General features: G+C 32.5%; 1 protein-coding gene across 8 annotated transcripts in view; it reads left to right on the plus strand.

The window, feature by feature from the left end:
- Nucleotides 1–27520, plus strand: part of CNKSR2 (connector enhancer of kinase suppressor of Ras 2) — a 280333-nt gene that overhangs the window by 142310 nt on the left and 110503 nt on the right. For all 8 annotated transcript variants that reach the window (XM_004063901.4, XM_019019643.4, XM_004063902.4 and 5 more), the window contains 2 exons: nt 10165–10298; nt 15078–15289. In XM_004063901.4, the coding sequence (XP_004063949.1) occupies nt 10165–10298; nt 15078–15289 (346 nt within the window). The remainder of the gene's footprint in view (nt 1–10164; nt 10299–15077; nt 15290–27520) is intronic.

Here is a 27520-nt window from a genome sequence, read left to right on the forward strand (position 1 = left end):
AACAGCATATGGATTAATCTTGTATGCTTTTGAAAAGTTGTTTGTGAAATGATCTCTTCACAGCTATTCTAATAGGCTTAATTGTGATGAAATCCTTGAGTATCTAAAACCCAAATGAAAAACAACTCTGCCTTAATTTGTAAATATTTAAAGCATAATTCCAAAATGTCACAATTTATTTCATGCCAAAATATGGATAGAATGAAAATAAGATGGTTCGTTTTTATGATATGATCTTCTATTTTATGTTATACCCACATACTCTTTTAGAAGAAGCTAAATGATAGTTTATAGAATTCTTTTAAATCAGTTCATAAAATAGTAATAGTAATTTATAAACAGTAGGAAAATGAAATTTTATATTAGTAATTAAAATGCACCTAGTCCAAACTAGGCGCAGTGGCTCACACCTGTAATCCCAGCACTTTAGGAGGCTGAGGCGGGTGGATCACTTGAGGCCAGGAGTTCAAGACCAGCCTGGGCAACATAGCAAAATCCCATCTGTACAAAAAATTAAAAACTTAGCCGGGCATGGTGGTATGCGCCTGTAGTCCCAGCTATGTGGGAGGCTGAGGCAGGAGGATCATGTAAGCCCAGGAGTATGAGGCTGTAGTGAGCTCTGATCATGCTACTGCACTCCAGCTTGGGCAACAGAGACTCCATCTCTTAAAAAAAATGTACCTTGTACATTCCTCCTGATTGATCATTTTTCTCTTTCCACCCTGTAAGGTGGCAAAAATAGGGAAATTGTTGCACTAGAATTTTTGCATTTTTCTTCAGCATGAAACATCACTCTTCAGCATGAAACGTTACTCTTAACATTGATAATATATTTATTGAGTTATCTTGAAAGTTATAAAAATATGATTCTGATTGATGAAAGGCAAGGATGTAATGAATTTTCTTCTATTTCAGTCAGGATATAATCTTTAAACTTCAGTAATTTTTGTCCTTCACAAAACGTACATTTTAAAAATAAGAGACTATTACCTTTTCTTAGAAGTTAATTAAAAAAAATAGGCCCATTGAACTGGAACATGGCCCATTATTCATATTAAAAAGGAAAGCAGTATATGAAATGCATTGTTGTCACTGCTATGTAAATTGTTATTAAGCTCTATGTTAGTACCTTTTATTATTCATAGATTTTTTTCCTAAGAATCAAAATTCTCCATTATACATGAATGGCTTTATAGATTATAATGATTTTTCATTGTTTAAAACTTTACTACTTATTGGCCGTTGGCATTATACTTAATATAAAAACACATATATGTGTCAACATTACGGCCTTTAAAATTTTAATGTGAATCTATTTTTCAAGTTAATATATGTAAAACTGTATTAATATGTCCAAATCCATTTGACTTGCATATATGTTTATTTTAAAAGATACTTGATGATCATTACAGTTCAGAGGTCAACGTTTGCCTCGTTATCTATGTCATAGATGAGTAGATCAGACTTTCCCATTACATCATTTTTTTTCACTGCATTATAATTTGCTTTGCTCCCCCTAGAGTTTCCTATTGCCATGTCTTCCCCAAAGATCCTTCTTCAAAGTGTAAGGGTGTGGGAACCCTGAAAAAGAGGCCTGTATTTTCAGCCATTAGGTTTTCTTCTCTGTATATGTGAGTGAAATTTAATACCTCTTCTTTAGTCCCTCATATTTCACATTAAGCACCAAAAATACCCTAGTTTCTTGTTGATCCATGCACTCGGTTTGAGGGAATATCTCTAGCACATGCTTTTATAATCTATTCCCCTGTTATATTCTTTTCCACATGCACAAACTGAAGTGGAGAGTTAAGGTAATGGCAGTACCCAGTTAAGAATCATTTTTATGTAAAATGCTAAAATAATTGAAAGACCAACTTTTTTGTTACATATACATTTGGTGTAGGTATTCAAACCTAGAGAAAAAGGACTTTAATTTTAAAAATTACGTCATGTCATTCCTTACCCTGTAAGTGCCTTACTCTTCAGGCACTATTTCTGGATCCATTCCAAATTCTGAGAAATGTGCCTCATCAGATCACTAATTATTTTTATTTGTCATTGCTTATTCAGCTATGCTGCATGTATTTGTAAATTTACTTTTTCAAAATGCTGAAATCTGAAAAGGAGGAAATCAGCATTATATAAGTGCTATATATATTGACATTTTTGTAAATTTGTCATTTCAGCTGAATTTGGTTCAACTAAAAGCTATTGGCCAAAGTCAACCATCCGTAGATAAATAATACTATTGGTTGGGGGAGGGGAGACTGCTTCTAACATTTTTGAAAATTACTTCAGTTGTTGCCTTTTTACAGAGCAGAGGAAAGAGTATTGGTGTTAATTAAATATTTTCTAGTGGCTAAAACAAGGTCTTAGGAGTGAGGACAATGGGTAAGTCCTCTAACATACTGCACCACTACCGAATCTCCCTGATGAAGAAGACCTGAAATTGAACCATTACAGAATTCTTCATTGATCTTAAAGTTCTGGCTTATGCTAAAATGCAAAGACACCTGAAAGCATAATGAAAACTAGTCAAAATTTTTATAGATTATAGATTTTGGTACAGAAGATGGACAAAATCTCAAGGTACCAGGATCTGGAGGGTGAAGGTACACTGCCTCCAGAGCAGGAAAAGTTAAATAGTGAGATGAAAAGATCTTGAAGGCACTTTTTCATAACATCATGACTTTATCTGAGGTCACCTTTTCTTCCTAGTACCTAAGGAACTACCTCAGATGTGAAACATAACTGCTAAACGTAGTAACAATCCTCTACATAGACAGGAGTGCCATTTTTATTGTATTCTTCCTTCTGGTAGGTGCAGAAATACACTGGAGCCAAAATGCCCATCAACTCATCCAAATATAAATCTTCAGCATTCAAACTTGAAAAAATGGAAGTGAAGTTATTTCTTTTTTCATAGGGTGTACCAGTAGTCTACCAAGAATTATTTAGAATAGAGGATACAAAAGGAAATAATCTGTGGCATTTATGTAACTCAATATGTCTTTTTAACCTTTTTGAAAATACTATCCCAGGCTTAATTTACCTGATAGCATTTATAGATTAAAATATAGGAAAGTTTGTAGTAGTATGGAGGTAGGCACTAATACATGTATCTTTTTAACAAACAAGTTTATCCTAACATAAGGAATAATGATTTTTTAAACTTATAAGGAATCGTTTTTATCTATACAAATAAAACAACCTTATCTATCCTAAGATAGAAGATTGTCAAAGAATATCACGTTTTAATTAAAGTAGTAGTTTTATTTCTAAAAATACTAAAAGCATAGCGACTTCCAATATTGATTAACTACAATGATGAATTTTGATTTGGATTTTCTTTTGAAATTCATTGATGAAATTATAGCCAAATAAACAAAAGCATACAATTCAACTTCATGCTCACAGAGCAATTTCATTAATACATTTCATTAAATTGGCAGCTCTTTTGATGAATTCCTGATTTCTCAAATATTTTGTGATAGAACGTAAGGACTTAACCATCCTTTAGTCAAATACTACAAGCAAATTTAATAATACCTGGAAGCTTTAATTCTGTTGTCATTTTCACCCATTTGTAAAAACAGAGGTGTCTCATCTGAGATAGAATCTCTTATTCTAAGAAAACAAACCAGGGATTCCTTGCTTTCTGAGAGCTGCTTTTCAAAACATCTTTTTAGTGGCAGTCTACTAATTTCCTGCATTTTGGTAGGCATGGTGATTGCTTATCATCAATTTCTTCTAATTCAATGAAAAAAAAAACTAAAAGAATTGTGGATAAACCTCAAGGTATATTTTTAGATGTTTGTGGTTTTAAATTAATATGTGTAGGCCAAGAGCATAGATGGGTGGTGTCCTTTTCTTCTTATGAGAGATGTATGGAAGAATTATCTGGACACTGCCAAGAATGTTCCTTGGAATCATCACTGGGAATCAATGACTTTTAAAACATTTAAAAACCCAGCTTTTTTTTTTTTTTTTTTTTTTTTGGTGAGAATGCATCTCAGAAATGACCACTAAAATCAGTGCTGGAATTCTCAACATAATGACATATTGTTCAAGACATTTTTATATAAAATAACATCAAGCTGTTACATTATAATTATGTTCCTAAATTGTATTCTCATTTATAAATCTCTCATTTTGCTGCCATAGTTACTTGTATGATTTTGTGATTTTGTGTTTTTCCATTTAAATTTTATTGTTTAGCATTACCTTGATGCCATTTTTACAGCATATTTAAATACCTTTGAGCAGAAAATAGAAAGAAAAGAGTCATAGTAGTTGATTTTGTTTATCAACTGGTGTAACAACTGGAGAATGTTGATTGCATTTGATTTCAAATACATAGAGATATGAATGGTTAAAGTCATTCTGGAAAAATCAAAATACATAAGTAACAATAAAATTTAATATTCAAGTTGCAGGTCGTTGTGACTGAAAAAAAAACATTAGTGACAAAAAAAATATATCTGTTTCTGAGACTTTTGTTTTAAGGAGAGCAAGAACTAGTATTAGGCATGGCACTAGAGAAGAAAATCAATTTTTAACTAAAAATGTAATTGGGCTGACTGGGAGCCAGAAGCAATTGTATGTTTTACATACTCAAATGAGTAAATACATGCAAGTAATTGTCAAATTTTAGCTCACCAGTGTTTAAGCAAATCAGTCAAAGGATCTAAGTCACATTTGTATTTTTGAGCCACATGCTTTCAAGATTTTAATAGTGGCTACAGATAATCACCTATAATGTAAAAATTGTCCATTCTTTCTTTAGTTAACATCCCCAAAATGATGTTTACTGTAATTTGAGAAAATGGAAGTCCAGTTTTAATGCTGCAGTTTAATTATGCCCATAAGACTGGACAATGCAGGATTAAAGACACTAGTGTTAGCCTCAATACAATGTGCAGTATTTCATGATTTGATGGAAAAAGCCATTTTATAGTGTGACTCTTAAGTCTTTATTAGTTATATGCTTTATAAGTAATACATGTTTTAGGCATATATATCTGTATTTTTAAGCCTAGGTAGATATGGTTTTCTGATCAAATCTGTGGTCGGAAAAAAACACTTGTTTTCTCTGTATTCTGACAGGAAAGGAAAAATTATATGCGTATAAAAGGATACTCAAACCTTTTGTATTTATAAATTTGCATTCTAGAAAAAGCTGTGAAAGAACTGAGAGTGGGAGAATTTTGAATATATGTATTTCGCTTGCTTCAGTTCTTTTCAAATAATTGACTACTTATGAAAAGCTTGGCCAGAAAAAAGTTTTCCCAATAATTTTCCAAATTAGATCTAACCTTCTTTACATGGTCAAGAAACTACAAAATTATATGTGAATTCTTGCCGCTTAAAATTCAGGATACATTTTCTCTGAAGCATTTGCTTAGATTATTAAGAGAGTCAATATAAAACAATGTTCTTGTACTAATGTTGGGAATTAAAAATGTGTTTGAACTGAGTAAGGACTTATGTGAATGTTCTGTGCTAGAATGATGGGGTATTGTGATCCATTTGAGTCTGTGTTTATTCCCAAGAGCGAATAAAATAAATGGCCAGGTTTTATACTTGATGTAATTATTTGTATTTCAGTGGGTATTTCCCCCCTGGAAGGCAAAGCAAGTTCTGTGTGATCTTGGCATTAGTGAATTTTAGAGCTAACTACATAAATGTGTAATGCACTGTTTTAATCTTTAACGCTGGAGTTGTCTTTATGTCATTGGTTTCATTCAAGCTGTATCAAAGCTGGGTCACGTACTAGAAAGAGGGACAACTAAATTAAGATATGCTTGCCCAGAGATGTTAAAATGTAAAATGTTTTGGGAAAAACCTCAACATCAAATGTAGTTTCTTAAGTATAGAAGTTCTTTTCTCATGGTCTTTAAGACTATAGAGATTTCACAGGTACACCAATACCTTCTATATGTGCTCAGTTACCTTAGAGATGTTAAAATTGGGGCGCACAAAGAAAAGACCTCAGCAATCAGAGGCTTTAAAGTGAGACCTCAACCATCAGAGGATTTAAAGCTTTAGCTTACAAAATTTTATTTTACAACAATCACAATCTTCCAGTGATGTTTAAGCTGGATGAGTAAGATATTATTGCTAAAGTTATCACTCATAATTCAGTGGAAAGTTTGTGTCATACCCTATTTTGTGACACAATTTTAAAGTATTTATACATTCAAACTGACAGTATGAAAAATACAAGTTTTACCTAGAAGATTTCTAACACTAGCAAATTGACAGTAGTACGTTATCACCAATTGACCTAAGGTTATAAATGTATGTTTGAAGAGATACATATGATCATTTTATTTAGGATTTGGACATTTTAAGAGATGCATGCCAGTGCCCCCAGAAATCTATCATAGACTTGTTTTACAAGAGTCACAACATACATGCAAATGTGTCTTCCCTGTTGGAGCCTCATTGAATATGTGGAAGGAGAGCTTCATCTCAAAAGGACCATTGACATGAAAACTAAATGGTATGACAAGGTCCTTCCAGAAAACAAACCCCTTTGGATGGGATCAAAAGTGGATCCATGTCATACTTGATTACATACCACAGAAGATCAAGTTATGCTGAAGCTTCATGTTTACTTTAAATAACAAGATGTAATCCTAAAGCAGTCCCCTTGTATTGTATCCATTTTATCCATAAGTGTTGATAGTTCCTAATTTTCTTCCCATTCATGTTTTGTCAATACCGGAGAAGGTCAAAATGATAAAAGAATGTTACCCTTTAATTCTACCTTTTTTCTTAAATTGAAATTTCTTTGTAGTGCAACAGTAACTACTTTTCTTACACTGTATTATAAACAAATGATTATAAGTAAATGTTGCCAGGATAGGAGAAGCTATCTTTTTGTATTATATCCTCCTCATTCAATTTTTTTTCAATCTAAGGAATATGCCTATTAAAACCTCAGTGCTGAAAGAATTCTGTGTTTTGAGTTGAGGGAAGCTAAATTTGTTACTTTCTGTGCATTTTCACAAACTTAAATGGCTATTGGTGATAGGTGTACTTTTAATGCCACTTGTTACAACTAGGAATTTCTCACTGATAATTTTAGCTAATTACATCATTTATTCTGTACTTGATTTAGTCAAATTTTACTTGTCTTTCTAATGTTCTTTAATGCCTTTTTCATTCATTTAGTCATTTGATTTTTTACTCTTTCAATTTTTGTCCAAAGTTAGAAAATTTTTGGAGATTATAATTTAAAATTATCACAAAGACCCCTTCGGGTTAAGTGGTTATTTTTATTTTCCCATGAAGGTTGTACTTTACTAAACTTTATTTTTCCATTGCTTAATGTCTAGTTTTTTTAATATGAGTCTCAAAAAGAACGTTTATTATTTAGCTTGGATTAGCTTGTTAAAAAGAGCACAGTTAGTAGAGAGAAATATGCTGAATATATCAAATATTTACAATGAGCTTTACTTGGTACAAGGCATACTGATGAGCCAGATGGTATTTCCATGATAAACCAGTTGAAATATTTTCTGTGACTTACCAGTCAATAAAATAACAAGCCAGATGAGTTCAGCAATAGGATTGACTAATTTCTTTTTTCTCTGAAGTAATATTTTTTCCAACCAGTTCAATTAATTGAACCAGCTTGGCATAATCAAACTTGTTATGTATTTAAGCATATTTAAGAGTCTTTCCCCTCTATGTATGTGCTAATTCAACTAATAACATTAACTGATGACATTGATAGGAACTGTTTGCTAAAAATAGAAACCTAGAGAAATAGCAGTTTGAAGGAAATTGAGGGCTAACAATTACATTTCTTGGAAGGGAAAAGACACAAGTACCCTAGGTAGACAATTCTGGTAATAGTCCAGGCAGAATAAAATATTCCCTTGGTCATTACCTCACACTTCAGGTGTATCTATTTTAAAATATGCTTGTAACCATTGACTACTACTATTTCCTTCCCTCCTTTTTGTTTGGGGATAAGAAGGGTAGGTACTAACCAGGAAAAATTATCTTTAGTTCTGTAGATGGTAAAAGTAAAGAAGAGAAGTCCTCAAAATAGAAATAGTGACTCCAGGAGAGAGGAAAGACAATAAAAATTTAAGTTTGATTATGTTTAAATGCTTATGTTTTTAGAACTTGATTTTAAGTTCATTTACAGTGTTAGGATATTTTAAAGTAAGAAAGCTATTAGAGCATTTAAAAAGCATACTGAATATTAGTTTTTCTCTCACAGTGTATCTGTTTAAAAGAATTGGAGAATAATATTCTGTTAAGTGAATGTTTTCTTTGCTACATTTCTATTATGGTGAACTTTTGGTCAGATTTATTGTTTAGCATCGTCTGTATTTAAAACCAAGATGTCCTGACAGAGAGGAAAACAGTTATAAACAGAGTCACATCACAGTGACTGTGTGTATCTATTGTTGAATCTGCCATTCAAGGATTTGTTGTAGAGGCATGAAATGCATCCTTAGAAATAAAATAGTTATTTATTTCCTTGGGATTTATGGTATTCATCAATACAGGTGACTCCTATGATTACCTGTATAATCTCAGGATTTCCCATTGCCTCAAGTTTTGTTTCTAAAAGACAGGAATAGTTGAACTGGACCCTGTTCCAAAATTAGCATAGTAAAACATAATCTTTACTGTGTAATTTTATAATAGCTTACAATTCTTCAATTAACATGTAAAACTTCTGACCTTTTTAAAAATATCATATAAGGTGGAATATTGTAAACTCCCAAATGACATTATCATTCCTTTTCCCTTTCTCTCTCTCTTTCTTTAATTTCTACTTCACTACATTAGAATTTAACTGTCATTTTGGTAGGATGTATGATTTCAAGCTATTAAGGTGAGCTGTGTAACAGGGAAGGTCAAAACCATGAACTGAGTCCTAAATTATGTAGCCTACCCTAGTGACTTACATTGTACTTTCCATTGTATTTATGCTTGGCTTTTTAAACGAATTTTGTTTATCTGTACAAAAGTATTGTCACAATACAAAATAGTTGTAATATGCCACTTTTTGAGTGTCTGGCAATGCATATTAAAACAATAGAACTGTGAGTCTATATAAATATGCTAAGAGAGTTTTCATACTGGCTAAAATGGCAACATCTTGTCATGTGAAGATACAGTTCATTTGTGATCATTATTTTTGTGTTTGTGATTGCATTAAAATTTTTATTTTTAATGTGTTAATTGTATACATAGCTAATCATTAAGATCTGTAAGATAAACATAAAACTTGTGAATTTTAGTTTCACTTCAGGATAATTTCACAAACCACTAGATTATTTTCAAATGCTGTGAAGCTTGGAATTGGGAGTGCTCTTAAGTTAATGCATCCTCATGTACTGTTTAATTCAGTATATATATTATCTTAACTTTAAGAAAACAACCTCCTATTTAATACTTAAATACAGGCCTGAAAATGAGATCTATATATGCAACTAAAGATTATTTTAAATGATAGATAAATGTGTGTGCCTCTGAATGGTGAAATGATTGTGTTACATAATTACCATACTTTTGATGATGTACCATAAAATGGCTTTGAGAAGACAGCTATGCTTATTTTGACAGAAAAAATATGTCTTTCTAGCAAATACTCTCGTATTGGCCTTTCATACTCCCACTTTTGTAACCTTTTCTGAGCATCTGTAACATTTTACTAACCTAGAAATATGGTTTATCTTTTTTGGGAGAAGATCTGAAATAGCTTTCTCATACATCAATCAGGATGTGAGTGAGCTAATTCTTTTGAGTTACTCATCATTATTGTTCTTTAAAGGTGGGATTCTGACAAAGTTAATTTAATTTAAATAAGTTTCTAACTGTGAGATAAATCTTCCCATTTTGAAACACTGCATGGTGTTTTTGCTTTATAAATAGTATTTCAGTGTTTATACCATAGATTAAGGTGAGTTGGGAGTGAAGTAGAAACCTTTACCATACTGTTTGTTTTTGGAGATTGAAAGGAATATCCATGTACTAAATAACATGTTTCTTGATTTCAGCCAAGTTCAAAAACTGCAGAAATAGATAATTTTAAAATGATAACTATGTGTCATTGTTGTTGTTGTTGTTGTTGTTGTTGTTGTTTTGTGTGTTGTTTGTGTGCGTATGTATTTTCTTTTTCATTTTAACCAGCCTCTTATACCTAGAAGTCCCACAAGCAGCGTTGCCACGCCTTCCAGCACCATCAGTACACCCACCAAAAGAGACAGTTCTGCCCTCCAGGATCTCTACATTCCCCCTCCTCCTGCAGAACCATATATTCCCAGGTATAAAACTATCACGTTGTCCTAGGCAGCTTCTAGCTAAAGGTAAACCTAACAGCATATAAACTGCAAAGTCAATTCTCAAGGAACACCTTGAATATTTTCTCACAGTTAGGAATTCTGAACACATTCTTCAAAATCATTCCCATTATAGAGAATGCATGTTTATTAATAATAATAATAACTAATTTGTATATAAATACTTGCTGTGCATTAAATAATTTATACTATCTCATAATAGGAAAGAAGAAGAAAGTAATATTAAATAATAATTAGGATTATTTTAATAAGTAAAGAATAAGTGAGGCTGTTTGGCTAAAAAGCCCCAGAAAATTTCAGGTTACTTTGAAGCATTTCATACATTTTTTTTTTTTAAAAAAAGAGAAAGCTATAGATAACTTTTATGCTTTCTTAAATGTAAGTAATGAGGAAGATTTTATTTGATAATGGTGACGAGGGAGAAGGTCTTTTTCCCCTAATAATCCTGTGTCTGAAATTTTTATTTCATTAATTCATTAATGTTTCTTTCAGGAAGTAGAGTTTACAAGGGAATGAATTACCCTTAAAGTCTATTTTCTAGATTTCTTGAGGCTGTATCTCTATTTCATTTATCGATTCTTATTTGAAATTCCTTGCAGATGTGGAAGAATACAGCTTTATGTCATAATGCATTCTTCCTAAAAGCATTCTGATATCCAGCCTTGTGAAATACAAAAATTATGGAAAAGGACTAGCACTAAATGGGGATCATTAATACCAATCACAAAAAAACTTGATTCAGTTTTTAAATTAGTTCTGCGTTCAAAAACAATAATTTAAGGTCTCTTGTTTTCAAGCCATAAATAGTATAAAATTTCTTTCATATATAAAAGAACTGAATTCCTTGTGTTTAATTTCCATTATTCTTTAGTACACTTAGTGTTTCAGAAATCTGTATTCTATTAGATATGATGGTTTACTGACATTATGTGATCTAAATGCTGCATGGCAATATGGTTTATCTGCAAATACTGTGTTGTCATCTAGTAATATAACTATAGTTAATTTTATATACATTTTAGTTCTTTGAGAATTAAATATAGCCATTGGAACATAACTTATAAGATATAGTTTACTAAGCTGGCATTTCATAAATCTAATATATAATTTACAGTCTTGTGTTCAATTTACAAGCAAATATACAAATCCATCCAATATCCTACTAAAATGCAAGTTGCATTTTAATTCTATTAAGACAGTGTCAGATTTTCCACATACTCTTGCATGAGGAACAATGAAAGTATGTGTGTTCCAAACAGGAAGTGACTTTTTATGATTTGTTTACATTTTATTTGGAAAGATTTTTATTTCAGTGCAAATAATTATTTAAAAGGCCTTATTCTTCAGAGGGCTACATACACAGATAAACATCAAAAGATTATTTTTATCAAATCTCTGTAGTTTTAAAATGTTCTTTCCTCTTGGGTAGTGAGGAACTTGTTACAAAGAAAGTGTCTCCTCTACAGAAAATATTTAAAATACACTTAAGAGGACAAAAGAGTAAAATGATCCAGTTTTGTCTTCTGAGTGTGGTGGACATATTATAAAGGCTATATATTGAAGCCAATAAAAAGCTTGAAGATGCTATTTAAAAATATTAGAGAATGTGAAATTGAAATATCAACATAGTGACCCTTGTTTTGTCAGTATTGCTTGAAAGCTCCATACTTTTCTGTAAAATTCATACTGTTTACTATATCACTGCAACTGATTCTTAGTTGGTCAGTATATAATTTAACAGAATATTCTAAATACATTTTGAGTCAAATTATTACTTACCCAGTCATAAAGTCTTTCGATATTGGAATCAGGACAATCCATGCATCAAAGCCCCTTTGAACCACAGCCTTATATAAATGTCTGCATTTTCTGGCTTGATTTAAGTTGACAGTCAAAACTTTTTGCAGTCGTGATTATTTTTACAGATACAGCCTTGGCACTTTTTTCCTATTTTCTTATTTTGAAGATGAATGTGATGGACCTAGTTTAATTCTTCTGAACATTTTTCCCCATATTAAAAAACTTTGTTTATACGGGATAGGCATTTTGGTGGTATGTGAACATATATGTTTGATTTGGATGGCAAATAATAAAACCTCTCTCATCTCAAAAAGAAAACAGACTTGAAAAATGATAGGACTAGTTTTCAAATTAGGCAGAATTTTTTTCATGTGGTTATGATTTTTTGAAGACATTTAACCCAGAAAAAAAGTTATTGCAAAAGTGCCTTTTTCTCTAAAAGATAAAACACTCATGTATGTGAAGTGAGTGAAATTTGGTTGGCATTTTATTATATGTCTGTGACTAAACACAGCTTCATTATCATTATATATAGTACATTTCTATACTTAACCAAATTTCTTTTTCTATGATAAAAATGTAGAATTTATAGGTCTTTGAACAACTGTGACATTTAAGCACTAATTTCTCCTATTAACTCTACTGTGTACCATTAAATATAAAGTTAGTTCAGTAAAACAATGCTCTTTTAATGCTTCCTTAAATCCTTTCTAGAGCAAAGGCACAGATTTATTACTTATGTGCATTAACTTACAATATTAAGAAAGGTGTAAAAACTCTTTACATCAGAATGAATTAACACACTGAGTTCTCCAGGGACTCATGACGTGAATATATACATTAAACACACACACACATACACATACACACATTTACATACACAATACATGTATCTACTCATTCTACTGAAAAGTTTGGTTTTGCTTGGTACTTTTCTTAATTCAACAGTATTTTACTGCATTCTATATAGATTTGTTTTAAAAATCTACCCTGTTGATATAAGGTCCCTCCTTCATATCATTATAGGAAATACCATCCCTTTCAATTTCCTGCCACAAGATGTTTCCATATAAATATAGTGTGTGTATTAATAGGGCTGAATCACCCTCTGATTTCAGCTGCATTAACATTCATGTCACAAGCCTCATAGCTTGAGGTCTGGTCCATTTACAGATGGGCATAACCTTACTCCAGTGCCACAAATTCGTTAAGGCTGCTTCCAAGCTAGTTGCAGTGTCAATTTCTTTTTGATAGTGGACTAACCAGGCAATTTGTTCAGGAAAAGTTTTCAGCAAGCTGAAATAAAATTCTGCCTGGATTTTATATTTATTTCCTTCATGTTGCCTAAGAACTATCTATATAGTTCTATTTTGGTAATAAGCAATACTTTTATTTTAGAAAATAAAAGAGTAAATTGTAATGTAAATGGCAACAACACCTTGTGATGGGTTAAACAGATAAGAAAACTCACTGATTGTCAGTCTGGAGAATGCTGTTTACTACTTTCTACGTATTTCAAATACTGGGAATATAGTTTTCTACATTTGGACAAACCTAAACATTTACACACAGAAGCAGAAATACAGGCTTCTGCTGTATTTGATATGAGCCAGACTGGGGCTCATATTTTAGAATTCACATTACTTTTATAAGCTCATCACCATTTTATAAGGTATAATAGGAATTAATTAAAAATTTGTTCTTTTTATCTGTCTTGTTATAATTTAGTTTATTCTATGAATTTAAGATTTTAGTCTCATCACTCAACATAAAATTAAATTGTTTTTCTGGTTTGACAGCATTTATTCATGGCACTGTTTAGGGTAACCAGAAACAATTAAGAACAAGGAAGAAATTTAACTAATGGTCCACAAGGGGGGAAACATTGCATTTACATTCATAGTCATGTTCTAGAAGACAAGCTTTTCTGACAAAAAGTTCATAGGTAAGCAGTGAAACATGTCATAGAATAAACAAGATTCAATTTAACAAATCACAAATGGACTATTTCTATCAAAATGGGCTTAATTTGGGCTTAATTACCTATTGCAGTGTGTGAGTAATAGGTTTTAGGGAGCCCATAAATTATTAGAGATGTTTTTCTCTAGAATCCTATAGAAGAAAAAAATCAACTTGCCATCACCCTAAATTCCATTCTTAAACTCTATATTTTATCAAATTACCTTCTCTCCTCAAGAAACATTGATGTATAATGAAATTTTGATATATCCATTTAGAATGAGTTCTAGGAGTATGTCTTTTTACTCTTAAATGAGATACGTAGAGTTTGAATACTGAGAATAATTCTTTTAAGGTTTATTTTAAATTAACAACATGTTGTTTGAATTTCTTATAATACAAGTTTATATCATGCTAATTTGATTCCTAAGGCTGCAGTGCTCCTTATGGTAGTTCTTAAATATATTTCTATTTTTAAGCAGTGCAGATTTTTACCAAGAATCAATTAGGTAAACTGGCAGAAGAAAACATTATACTTAAGTTAACATTACTACCATTATACCTACTGTCTTGAACACTAAAAACAATTTATGTGCAAAGGTAAACTGGCAGAAGAAAGCTATATACTTAAGTTAACATTACTAACATTATACCTACTCTCTTGAACACTAAAAGCAATTTATGTATGACATGGTACAGTGAAAAATGGACTTGGGCAACAGTTAAAAGTTTCATGGCCTATTTCAAATTCTGTCAGTTATTAGCTGTGTAACATTGAGGCAAGTTGTTTAGCCTTTCTGAGACTCACCATTTTGTTTTCAGCAAAATAAGAATAATTACAAATTGCCCCATAAATCTCAAAGAAAGTTTGAAAAGGTCAGGAGATATATTGTATGGGAATAAATTATTAGTATTTTAGACCCTCGGCCATTTACTACCCTAACATGTTTCTACATCTTCTCCTTTACTCTAACCTTTCTTTAGGGATGAAAAAGGAAACCTTCCTTGTGAAGACCTCAGAGGACATATGGTGGGCAAGCCAGTGCATAAGGGATCTGAATCACCAAATTCATTTCTGGATCAGGAATATCGAAAGAGATTTAATATTGTCGAAGAAGATACTGTCTTATATTGCTATGAATATGAAAAAGGAAGATCAAGTAGTCAAGGAAGACGAGAAAGCACCCCAACTTATGGTAAGAGTTCTTCTTTTATGTTTATATAAGAATATATTTCTGGCATAGGAATCTCAATTTCCTTTAATAAGTTTTTGGGTTGTGAGAGTTACTTAGGAGCTTTTGAATCTTTATAATTGATCTGTCTCTCTCATGTGCTTCTAAGTGGAATTTCTACAATATGAGACATTATATTAAAAATTATTCTAGATTTTCAAAAGATAAGAAAGAACAGTAGGTAACATTTTAGCTCATAATGATTTATAAAAATCTTTTTAGCATCACATGTATTTCTTGTGTGTTAGATGTTGCCAGTTTGGAAAAATTCAAGTGTTTTTTTTTCTTTTTTGTTTTTTTAAATGAATACTTACTGGTAACATGACTTATTTAAAATAAAATTATCTCCATATTCCTCAGGGATTTTAAGAAATATAATTTTCTCGAGAAATTCTCACCTCAGTTTTTGTATTTTTTAAAGAAGCTGTGAAATTTATTTGACATTAGAGTGGAAGTGGATTTTAAATAGAATGGATTGAACATACTGTATTTAAGGCAAAAATGGACCTAGAGTTATGATGGGCACAGGATTGTTTTAATCTTTGATTCATGACCGAAAAAGTAACCCAGTCACAAATACTTAAAATTGTTATAGTATATCCGAAAGATTTGCAGATAAAGTTGCTTAAAGTAGTCAAGCTTATGGTTCTTCTGCAAGAATAAATGGATTTAATTGAAAGTCTCTGTTCCTCCCTTTCCACTTTTCAAATTAATAATTTTTAGCGAGGAGCTTATACTTTGAGGAAGGACAGCATCCCTGCTAATTAGTTCAAACTTGATCAATGGGAGCTGAGCAGCAGCAAAGTTGTCTTTAGCTCCTCCATTCTATTCCTACACCTCACTTGTCTGTCATGGCCATATGCCTCCCTCCTTTGGTCTCAAAAGAGCAGTCATCACATATCTTCATATACATGTCTTATTTCCTTTCAGCTCTTTGGTAGTAAGTATGAAAGAAAAATTTTTCCCAAAATGATCCTAAAGAATAGGAATCACACTTATCTTACTTTGTGTTATTCTCTGTACATGTGCTTTTTAATCATAAGAATAAATAATATATTTTAACATAAACTCCTCAACTACACTACTCTAGTGGCAATTAAACTGTTAAGTATTGAAGATATTTGAACCTTTACTTTTCTCCTCTACTATATTGGAAACCTACAATATAGAGTATAGAGGCCTGTAATCTTTGCTATCCCTACCCTTGCCCCATGAAATAATGTAAAGTTTTTATTCTTATTCATTCATTCCACAAGTACTAATTGACTGCCTATTACTGAATAGGCAGTAATGTATGTCAATTCTTCTTTCTTTGTGTCCCAGTATTATCTGGCTATTTTCTACTTGTGTTGAAGTAGATAATTAATGTTTAATTTAAGAGAAATTATAGTGACCAAATGAAAGTGATTGATTACTGATGACTTTATTTTAAAAAATGTTTACTAAGTTCTTACTCCAATGGCTATAAGTTGGTAGTCCCTTCGGACTACAGTTTAAAGCCCCTAATGCCATCATGTGCCACAAATCTCCCCCCACTAGAATAGAATACTTTTTAAATATTAGAAAATTTAGATAGCCTATAAATACTTGATATCTTTTTGTAAACAACTTAGGAGAAAAGAAATATGTACATACTTAAAAGAGAGAAGTAAGCAGAGTTATTTGTTTCATTCAGTATGGCTTTTAACTTTCTAAAATTGACACATAATAATTGTACATATTTATGGGATAGAGAGTGGTATTTTGATACATGTATAGAATGGGTAATGATCAAATCAGGGTAATTAGCATACTCTTCACCTTAAACATTTATCACTTCTTTGTTCTGGGAACATTCGAAATCTTCTCTTCCAGCTATTAGAAATTATATAATAAATTATTGTTACCTATAGCCATCCTATAGCGCCGTAGAATACCAGAACTTAACTTCTCTCATGTAGCTGTAATTTATATCCATTAACCAATCTCTTCAAAATCCCTCTCCCACTCACCCCTCCCATTCTCAGCCTCCAGTAACCACAGTTCTACTCTCTATGAGCTCAAAGTTTTTAGTTCCCACTCATGAATGCAAACATGCAGTATTTATCTTTCTGGGCCTGATGTATTTTACTTAACATAATGTCTTCCAGGTTCATTCATGTTGCAGCAAATGATAAGATTTCATTCTTTTTTAGAGCTGAGTAATATTCTAATATTATATATATCACATTTACTTTATCCATTAATCTGTTGATAAACACATAGGTTAATTTTCATATCTTAGCTATTGTGAATAATGCTGCAATACACATGGGAGTACAGATATCTCTTTGACATACTGATTTCCTTTCCTTTGGACCTATACCCAGTAATGTGAATGCTGAATCGTATGGTAGTCCTGTGTTTAGGTTTTTAAAGACTCTCCATACTAGTTACTATAATGACGGTACCAATTTACATTCTCATCAATATTGTATAAGAGCTCCCTTTTCTCTGAATCATTGCCAGCATTTCTTATTTTTTGTCTTTTTGTTAATAACCATTCTAATTGGGGTGAGATGATATCTCTTTGTGGTTTTAATTTGCATTTCCCTAATGATAAATGACGTTAAGCATTTTTATATACCAGTTGGTCATTTGTGTGTCTGCTTTCACAAAATGTCTATTCAGATCATTTGCCCATTTTTAAATAAAAATATTTCTTTTATTGCTGTTGAGTTGTTTGAGTTCCTTGCATATTCTGGATATTAGTTCCCTGTTAGATGAATGTTTCCTTTGCTCTACATAAGATTTTTAGTTTGATATAATCCCGTTTGTCTGTTTTTTTTCTTTTGTTGCATGTAAACCTTAGCCATAAAAATATTTGCCTAGTACAATGTCCTGAAGTATTTCCCCTATGTATTCTTCTAGTAGTTTTATAATTTGGGGTCTTATATTTAAGCGTTTAATCCATTTTGAGTTGATTTTGTACATGGTGAGAGATAGGATTCTAGTTTCATTTTTCTGAATATGGATATCCAGTTTTCCCAGCCCTATTTATTGAAGAGGCTGTCCTTTGCCCAGTGTATGTTCTTGTTGCCTTTGTCAAAAATCACCCGGCTGTAAATACGGACTTATTTCTGAATACTCCATTCTGTTTGATTGGGCTATGTGTCTGTTTTTATACCAGTGCAATGCTGATTTGGTTATTACAGCTTTGTAGTATAATTTGAAGTCAGTCAGTGTGATGCCTTCAGGTTTGTTCTTTTTGTTCACAAATGCTCTGGCTATTTGGGGTATTTTATGGTTCCCTACAAATTTTGGATTTTTTTTCTATTTCTGTAAAGCATGTCATTGGTATTTGACAGGGATTCCATTGAATCTGTAGATTGCTTTGGGTAGTATAGTCATTTTGACAATGTTAATTCTTCTAATCCATGAAAATGTGATGTCTTTCCATTTTTTGTGTTCTCTTCAGTTTCTTTCATCAGTGTTTTGTAGTTTTCATTGTAGAGATCTTTCACTTCCTTGGTTAACTTTATTTCTAAGTATTTTTTGTAGCTATTATAAAGGGGATTGCATTCTTGATTTTTTTTCAGATAGTTTGTTATTGGCATATAGAAACACTACTAATTTTTGTATGTTGATTTTGTATACTGCAACTTTATTGAAGTTCTTAATCAGTTCTAAGAGTTTTATTGTGGAGTCTTTAGGTTTTTCTATATATAAGAACATATTGTCTGCAAACAGGAGCAATTTGACTTTCTCTTTTCCAATTTGAATGCCCTTTATTTCTTTATCTTATCTAATTTCTCTGGTTAGCATTTCTAGTACTATGTTAAATAGGAGTTGTGAAAGTGCTCATCCTTGTCTTGTTCCAGTTTTTAGAGAAAAAGCTTTCCACTTTTCTCCATTCAATATAATGTTAGCTGTGGGATTGTCATATCTGGCCTTTATTGTGTTGAGGTGCATTGCTTTCTAATTTGTTGAGAGTTTTTATCATGAAGGGATGTTGAATGTTATTAAGTGGCTTTTTTGTGTATCTATTGAAATGTTTATATGGTTTTTGTCCTTTATTCTGTTGAGGTATCACATTTATTGATTTGCATATGTTGAACCATCCTTGCATCTCTGGGTTAAATCTCATTTGATAATGGTATACAATCTTTTTCATGTATTGTTAGATTTTATTTTCTAGTGTTTTGTTGAGGATTTTTGCATCCATGTTCATGAGGGATATTGGTCTGCAGTTTTCTTTTTTAGTTTTCTTCTTGTTGGATTTTAGTAGTAGGCTACTGCTGGCCTCATAGAATGAGTTTGGAAGAATTTCCTCCTCTACTATTTTTTCGGATAGTTTGAGAATACTTGGTATAAGTTATTCTTTAAAAGTTTGGTAGAATTCAGCAATGAAGCCAGCAATGAAGTCATCTGGTCCTGGGCTTTTCTGTGTTGGGATCATTTTTATTACTGATTCAATCTCATTACTAGATAGTGATCTGTTCAGTCTTTTTATTTCTCCTTGATTCAATCTTGATACATTATATGAGTCCAGGAATTTATCATTTTCTCTAGGTTTTCTAATTTGTTGGCTTATAGTTGTTCAGAATAGTCTCTTATATTCCTTTGTATTATTGTGGTATCAGTTGTAAAGTTTCCTTTTTATGTCTGACTTTATTTGGGTAATCTCTGTTCTTATTCAGGCTAATAATTTATTTTGTTTACCCTTCAAAAAATCAACTTTTCGTTTTGTTGGTCTTCTGTAGGTTTTTTTTTTGTCTCTTTCATTTAGTTCTGCTCTGATCTTTATTATTTCTTTTCTTCCACTAATTTTGAGTTTGATTTATTTTTGCTTTTCTGATTTCTTTTTTTCCTAATTTTTTGAAGTGCAATGTTAAGAGTGTTTATTTGAAATCTTTCTGCTTTTTTGATGTAGGCATTTCTTGCTATAAACTTCTTTCTTAGTATTGCTTTTGCTGTATCCCATAGGTTTTTGTATATTGTATTTCTGTTTTAATTTGCTTAAATTTTTTAATTTCCTTTTTAATTTCTTCATTGACCCATTCGTTGTTCAGAAGCATATTAACTTCCATATAATTGTACAGTTTTTAAAGTTTCTCTTACTATTGATTTCTAGTTTTATTTCATTATGATCTGAAAAGATACTTGATAGAATTTCAATTTTTAAAATTTGTTGAAACTTGTGGCCTAACATATGGTCTATCCTGGAGAATGTTATTTGTACTGATGAGAAGAACGTATATTCTGCAGCTGTTGAATGAAATGTTCTGTAAATGTCTGTTAGGTCCATTTAGTCTATAGTGCAGTTTAAGTCTGACATTTCTGTGTTGATTATCTCTCTAGATGACCTATCTAATGCTGAGAGTTGGGTGTTAAGTCCATAGCTATTATTATTATAGGGGTCTATCTCTCCCTTTAGCTCTAGTAAGGTTTGCTTTATATTTCTGGGTGCTCCTGTGTTGGGTACATATATATTTACAACTATTCATTTGCTGAATTGATTCCTTTGTCATTATATAATGACCTTCTTTGTCTCTTTTTACAGTTTTTGACTTAAAGTTTATTTTATCTAAGTATACCTACTGATGCTTGATTTGGTTTTTGTTTGCATGAAATATCTTTTTCTATCTTTTTACTGTCAGTCGGTATGTGTCTACAGGTGAAGTGAGCTTCTTGTATGCAGTATAGAGTTGGGTCTTGTTTTTTTTTTTTTTTTCTTTAATCCACTCAGCCAGTCTATATCTTTTGATTGGGGAATTTAAACCGTTTACATTCAGGGTTGTTACTGGTAGGTGAGGAATTACTCCTTCATTTAGGCAATTGTTTTGCTTATTCTTTGTTGCTTTCTTCTCTTTTTGTTTTATCTTTGCAGTTTGGTGGTTTTCTGTAGTGATAAGGTTTGATTCATTTATCTTTGTCATTTGTGTTTCTACTCTACCAGTGACTTTTATTCTTTTGTGTGCTTCCATGATGGAAATTACTGTCTTTTTGCTTATAGATGTAGGATTCCCTTAAGTATTTCTTTTAAGCCTGGTCTAGTGGTAATGAATTCCCTCAGTCTTTGCTTGTCTGGGAAAGACTTTATTTCTCCTTCATTGCTGAATCATGGCTTTGCTGGTTGTAGTAGTATTAGCCAACAATTTTTTCTTTCAGCACTTTGAGTATATCATCCCATTCTTTCTTGGTCTGTAAAGTTTCTGCTGAGAAATCCACTATTATTCTGATGGAGGTTCTTTTTATGTGATCTGACACTTTTTTCTTACTGTTTTTAAATTTTTTTCTGTGTCTTTGACTTTTGACAATTTGAATATAATGTGATTTGGAGAAGACTTTTTTGGGTTTGAATCTGTTTGCGGTTCTTTGAGCTTCCTGTATGTTTGTATGGTATATCGCTTGCAAAACTTGGGAAGTTTTTAGCTCTTATTTTGTTAAATAGCGTATTAGTCAGGGTTTTCCAGAGGGACAGAACTAATAGGATGTATGTATATATGAAAGGGAGTTTATGAAGCAGAATTGACTCACACGATCACAAGGTGAACTCCCACAATAGGCTGTCTGCAAGCTGAGGAGTAAGGAAGCCAGTAGTGGCTCAGTCCAGGTCCCAAAGCCTCAAAAGTGGAGAAGCCAACAGTGCGGACTTCAGTATGTGGCCGAAGGCCTGAGAGCCACTGGCAAACCACTGATAAAAGTTCAAGAATCCAAAGGCTGAAGAACCTGGAGTCTGATTCAAGGGCAGGAAGCATCTAGCATGGGAGAAAGATGAAAGCCGAAAGACTCAGCAAGCCAGCTTATTCCACCTCCTTCTGCCTGCTGTTTCTAGCCATGCTGACAGCCAGTTGGATGGTGCCACCCACATTGAGGGTGGGTCTTCTTCTCCCAGTTCACTGACTCAAATATTAATCTCCTTTGGCAACACCCTAACAGACATACCTTGAAACAACACTTTGAATCCTTCAATTCAATCAAATTGACACTTAATATTAACTGTTACAAATAGGTTTTCTATGCCTTTGCCCATTTAATTTACTTCTGGAACACTTAAATTCAAATGTTTGGTCACTTTATGGTGTCCCATTTGTCATGTAGAGTTTCTTTATTCTTTTTTATTCTTTTTTCTTTCTTTTTTCTCTGACTGGATTATTTCAAAAGACCTGTCTTTATATTCAGAAATTCCTTCTTAAGCTTGATCTAGTCTATTGTTGAAGTTCTCAGTTGTATGTTTTTATTTCATTCATTGAATTCTTCAGTTTTAAGATTTTTGTTTGGTTCTTTTATATGATGTCTATTTTTGTTGAATTTCTCATTCAGATCATGAATTGTGTTCCTTATTTTGTTGAATTGTCTGTATTTTCTTATATCTCTCTGAGTTTCCTTAAGATCATTATTTTGAATTGCTTTTCAGGCATTTCATACAGTTTTTTTTTCCTTTGGTGTATATTGCTAGAGTTGTGTTGCTTTGGAAGTGTCATATTTCCTTACTTTTTCATGTTTCTCATGACCTTACATTGATATCTGTGCATCTGGTGAAGCAGTCACTTCTTTGAATTTTGTGGGTTTGCTTTCATAGGGAAAGACATTTTTCTGTATTTGCATTCTATAGTGTCAGTTGGGTAGGGTGCTTTGTTTGGGTTGTGTGTGTGCACAGTAGTGTAGTCTCCATATGATATCTTTGTCTATAGTCACTCTTGTATTCTCCAAAGTTTTTTTTTTTAACTTTTGAAACTGAAACAAATATAACCTTAATGTAGATACTTGTAGATACTTCACTGGAGATTCCTCAGTACAAGAACTGAAGATTGTTTCAAGTAAATAACAGTTTAATGTATTTACCTTTTTAAAATTAAATGTTAAATAATAAAACCTATATGTCAGGCACAGGACTGTGTGGCCCTAATTTTCCCAACAATTTACTTGTTAAGTCATTCAACTAATACTTGTATACATAAAGTCAGCCAGCCACTGGGACACAAAAATGAATAAAACCATAAATCCTAATTACCCAAAGGGAAGAAACAAATAAATAGATGCATCACAGTCACTTCAGGTAAGTTGGAAGGTGTGCACCAAGTGCTGTAGTAGCCTAGGAAATAAAGCCTCATAGTTTGCCTTGGAAGTCAAATGAGTACACATGACATTTATGCTGGGTTTTAAATGATGAATAGCGATTTCATCCAGGGTTTTTAAATGCTAGTCATCCCACCAAATACCTGGTACCTTCTCAAGCCTATGTCTGAGATCTGAAGATTTGTCTAAATATCTCAGCCCAGACCCTAACGACCCCAACAGAAATAACTTCAAACCTTCATAAGCAATAATCAATGACAACTTTTTTATTTAACCTATAAAATAGTCCCATTACCTGGACTCCCAAGTACGACAATATTATCTTGTATTTGAAAATAATGATAACGAAAGTATGTAGTCCTGCTTAAATATATTGTTTAAAAAAAAAAACTAAAGTACAAAAAACTACATACTTGACATTTTCTGGAAATAATGGTAATTTAATCTCTTAGCACTTGTGTGATACCTTAAAATGCACTATGTAAGTCTTTTATCCTTAGAGTGTTCAATTTCTGTTCTTGGTCACAAAGACCCTTACCTTGAAGTATGTGAATTTAGCTACCATTTCTTTCCTATTAACTTCCCAGATCATCTGTTTACTCAAAGAGACTTTAGAGTTAAGATTATAAGAATATGGGTAGAATTTTGAGAAGCAAAAGCAATATGACACAGTTCTTCATATGTGCTTTCAGTTGAATGTGTATATAGTTGCTATATTTTCCTTGTACATTCATATTCGAAATTTAGATATATAATAGAAAAATAGGGACACTCTGTTATTAAACACAGTGACAAAGAAACACAGATGTGAAGAAAAATATTTGAAAATATCTGTTTTTTTTTTTTTTGAGATGGAGTCTTGCTCTGTTGCCCAGGCTGGAGTGCAGTGGCATGATCTCGGCTCACTGCAACCTCCACTTCCCGGGTTCAAGCGATTCTCCTGCCTCAGCCTTCCAAGTAGGTGGGACTACAGGTGCACGCCACCACACCCAGCTAATTTTTGTATTTTTAGTAGAGACGTGGTTTCACCGTGTTGGCCAGGATGGTCTCGATCTCTTGACCTCGTGATCTGCCCACCTCGGCCTCTCAAGGTGCTGCGATTGCAGGCATGAGCCACCACGCCCAGCCTGAAAATATCTTAATAGTAGCTTTTAAAGTATGTTGTTTAACGAAGGTTCTTATGTTATACCATGGACCCTCTAGTTGTTAAGAATGAGTTAAAAGAAGTACAGGTATTTACCCTAAGCAATTAAACAAATACAATATGGACTGACAGTAGATGGCATTTCTAGAAAATGAGTAAATACAATAAGCCCTCATTTAACATCATCTACAGGTTCTTGGAAACTGGGACTTTAAGCAAAATGATGCACAGCTGATCCCAATGCCATTTCCTTCAATATCATTTTGTTATAACAATGAGGAAGAAGATGGTTTTGTAGTCTGTGGTTTCACTTTAAGTCCCAGTTTCCAAGAACCTAGAGACAACATTAAGTGAGGACTTATTGTAATACCTGTTGAGCGTTCAGGTATGCCAAACACAGTTCTAAGCATTTAAAAGCATTAATCCATTTAATCCTCACAACAACCCTATGAGGTATGTACTAATAAAATATTTGTTTTACAGATGAGAAATCTAAAAAACAGAAAGGTTAAATAACTTACCCAACTACTAAGTGATAGAGCTAGGATTAAGTACTCATGGATATTATTTTGACCCTTACCAGTGGTAATGCTAGCTAAATGTGATGGAAATAATTTTTTAATTGTAGGTAAATAATTTCCAAAAATTACATTCCTCATTCTAAATTCAAGAATTTGATTCCAGCAAGCAGAACCAAGTCTGATTTTATATGTTCTTGTGTATGTTGTTTTGGATTTACTAACACTATAACGAGCATGCATTTACATAGATATGAACCTGACAGGCCTTAGGAAAAGACTGCTAAATTTAGATGTAAAATGAGCAACAATGTGTTATGTCCTTTTTAAATCAGAGAGTATAAAATAGGTTTACTTTCCTAAAAAGATAGACAGGAATAACTTATGGAAACATGGATACCAGTAGCAGAAGCAATCTAGGTTAGTAGTTACTAGCATTGGCTGTAGCATCAGCCATAGTTGGTAATTTTGTCTGCCATCTAATTATTCCAGTGTGACCTTGGGGATGTTACTCTGGGCCTCAGTTTTCTTATTAAATGAATATGATAATATCTGCCTTGTAGAGTTTTGTGAGAATTTAATGGTAAGACATTGTAAATTGCCTCAGTGCCCAGTATGTTGGGTCTTTGTTTTCATTATTGTCATTATTACATAGAAGCTTTAACATGGAAATAGAAACAGGGAAAAGGTGGCATTAAATCATTTTAACTATATAGGGTCTCATTGCTCAGGCTTCAAAGGGCAAAGGCTTAAATTTGATGAGATCAGTTGCTTGGCAACTTTTCAAAATGGTAATATTTCCCATCAGCTTTTCCATCTTGCTGTACATGGACTCCTTGCCCTTGCTATTTCATCATAACACATTTCTATGCATAGAAACATGCTAAAAGGTAGACACAGTTGGCTGAGTCCCTTTGTGGCCATGAATGGTCATATTTTATAAGAATAGGAGGAAAACATATCTTTTAACAATAATATCACCAAATAGTATTGGTTTGAAGGTAGGAATCCAGACCTTTTCTGATTTATTGAAAATCCAGGACCTCACAAAAAGCACAGGAATGAATGTAAAGCTGATATTTTAGAAATTATCCTCATAAATGTTACTTGTACACATTGTGCATTGAGGAAAATTAATTTCTGTGACATTATACCTGAACATTTTCTACCTGAGTAGTTGGGACAAGAGAAAATCAAATACCATGTCCTTTTTATCCACATAAATAGCAAATGGCTTGAGTGACGTATAGCAGTATGATGAAGGGCCTATGGGCAATGACATCATAAACTGAGTTTTACCAATGTGAAGTTAGGATAGCGTCTGTAGGTTCCAGGGTCTCTCTGTCCTGTGATTTTAAAATGTAAATAATCTTCCTTATCAGGTAAAAGTTCAGCTGTCATTAATCAGCTGTTCTGGAGACAAAAGAAAATAGGATTCTACCCATCGGAAATTTTTGTGTTCAAGTAAAATGTACGATTTCCAAAGAAGAACTAACCACAGAAAAAGAAATTAGTGATTCAAAAATGAAGAAATGTGGGATGTGCACTATATTCATGGGAATTCTTATTCCTTTAGACTTATTTAATGAAGTTCATAAAGACTACATGTTGGTTAGTCTCACAAAATAATTTTGAGCATCAAGCTGATGGTGGTAAGGAACCATGTAATTGATGGAAAAGCAGTTCAACAATATTTTGACATAGAAAGTAGTCTGTTTCTAATGTAAAACTTGGAGAAATCGTCTAAGGAAGGCATTCTTCCTTAATTTGTGCAATTTTATTGATGGAAATAGAAGAGCATGAATTACGAGGTCAAATAGACTTGAATTTGCTATCACAGCTTGGCTTTTAATAGCTAATTGACCTTGAGCTTGAGACTTAACCTCCCTGTATTTTTGTTTCCCTGTCTGTAAAATGGAATAGTAATACTACTCATGGTGTTTTTTTGAGGATTAAATTAGATAACATACGTCAAGTACTTAGAAGAGTTCTTTTTTTTTTCTTTTCTTTTCTTTTTTTTTTTATTTTTTTTGAGACAGAGTCTTGCCCTGTTACCCAGTCTGTAGTGCAATGGCATGATCTCGGCTCACTGCAACCTCCGCCTCTCGGGTTCAAGCAATTCTCTGCCTCAGCCTCCTGAGTAGCTGGGATTACAGGCGTGCATCACCACGCCTGGCTAATTAGCAGAGTTCTTGCCTCATAGAAAGTACTCCAGAAATGATGCATTAGATGGTATAATAAATGCTTGCTGCTCATAAATAAAAATGTCCCAAAGATTTTTCAAGTCTCCTGTGGAAGGACTTAGTTAGTAAAGGACAAAGTATCTAGAAGTCTTTCCACATGTTTGGTCACTCTACCAAGCCAATAACTGGCCATTTAAATTATAGCAGTTAAATGAAATATGAGTAGAGGTTTTTGGTTTCTTTTGGATTGATTTTGCAAACCAAAGCAGAAGGAAGATCTTTCAAATAGTTAATAACACTGCAAACTGCC

Source organism: Gorilla gorilla, chromosome X, assembly GCF_029281585.2.
Source record: "Gorilla gorilla gorilla isolate KB3781 chromosome X, NHGRI_mGorGor1-v2.1_pri, whole genome shotgun sequence".
Taxonomy (NCBI): Eukaryota; Metazoa; Chordata; class Mammalia; order Primates; family Hominidae; genus Gorilla; species Gorilla gorilla.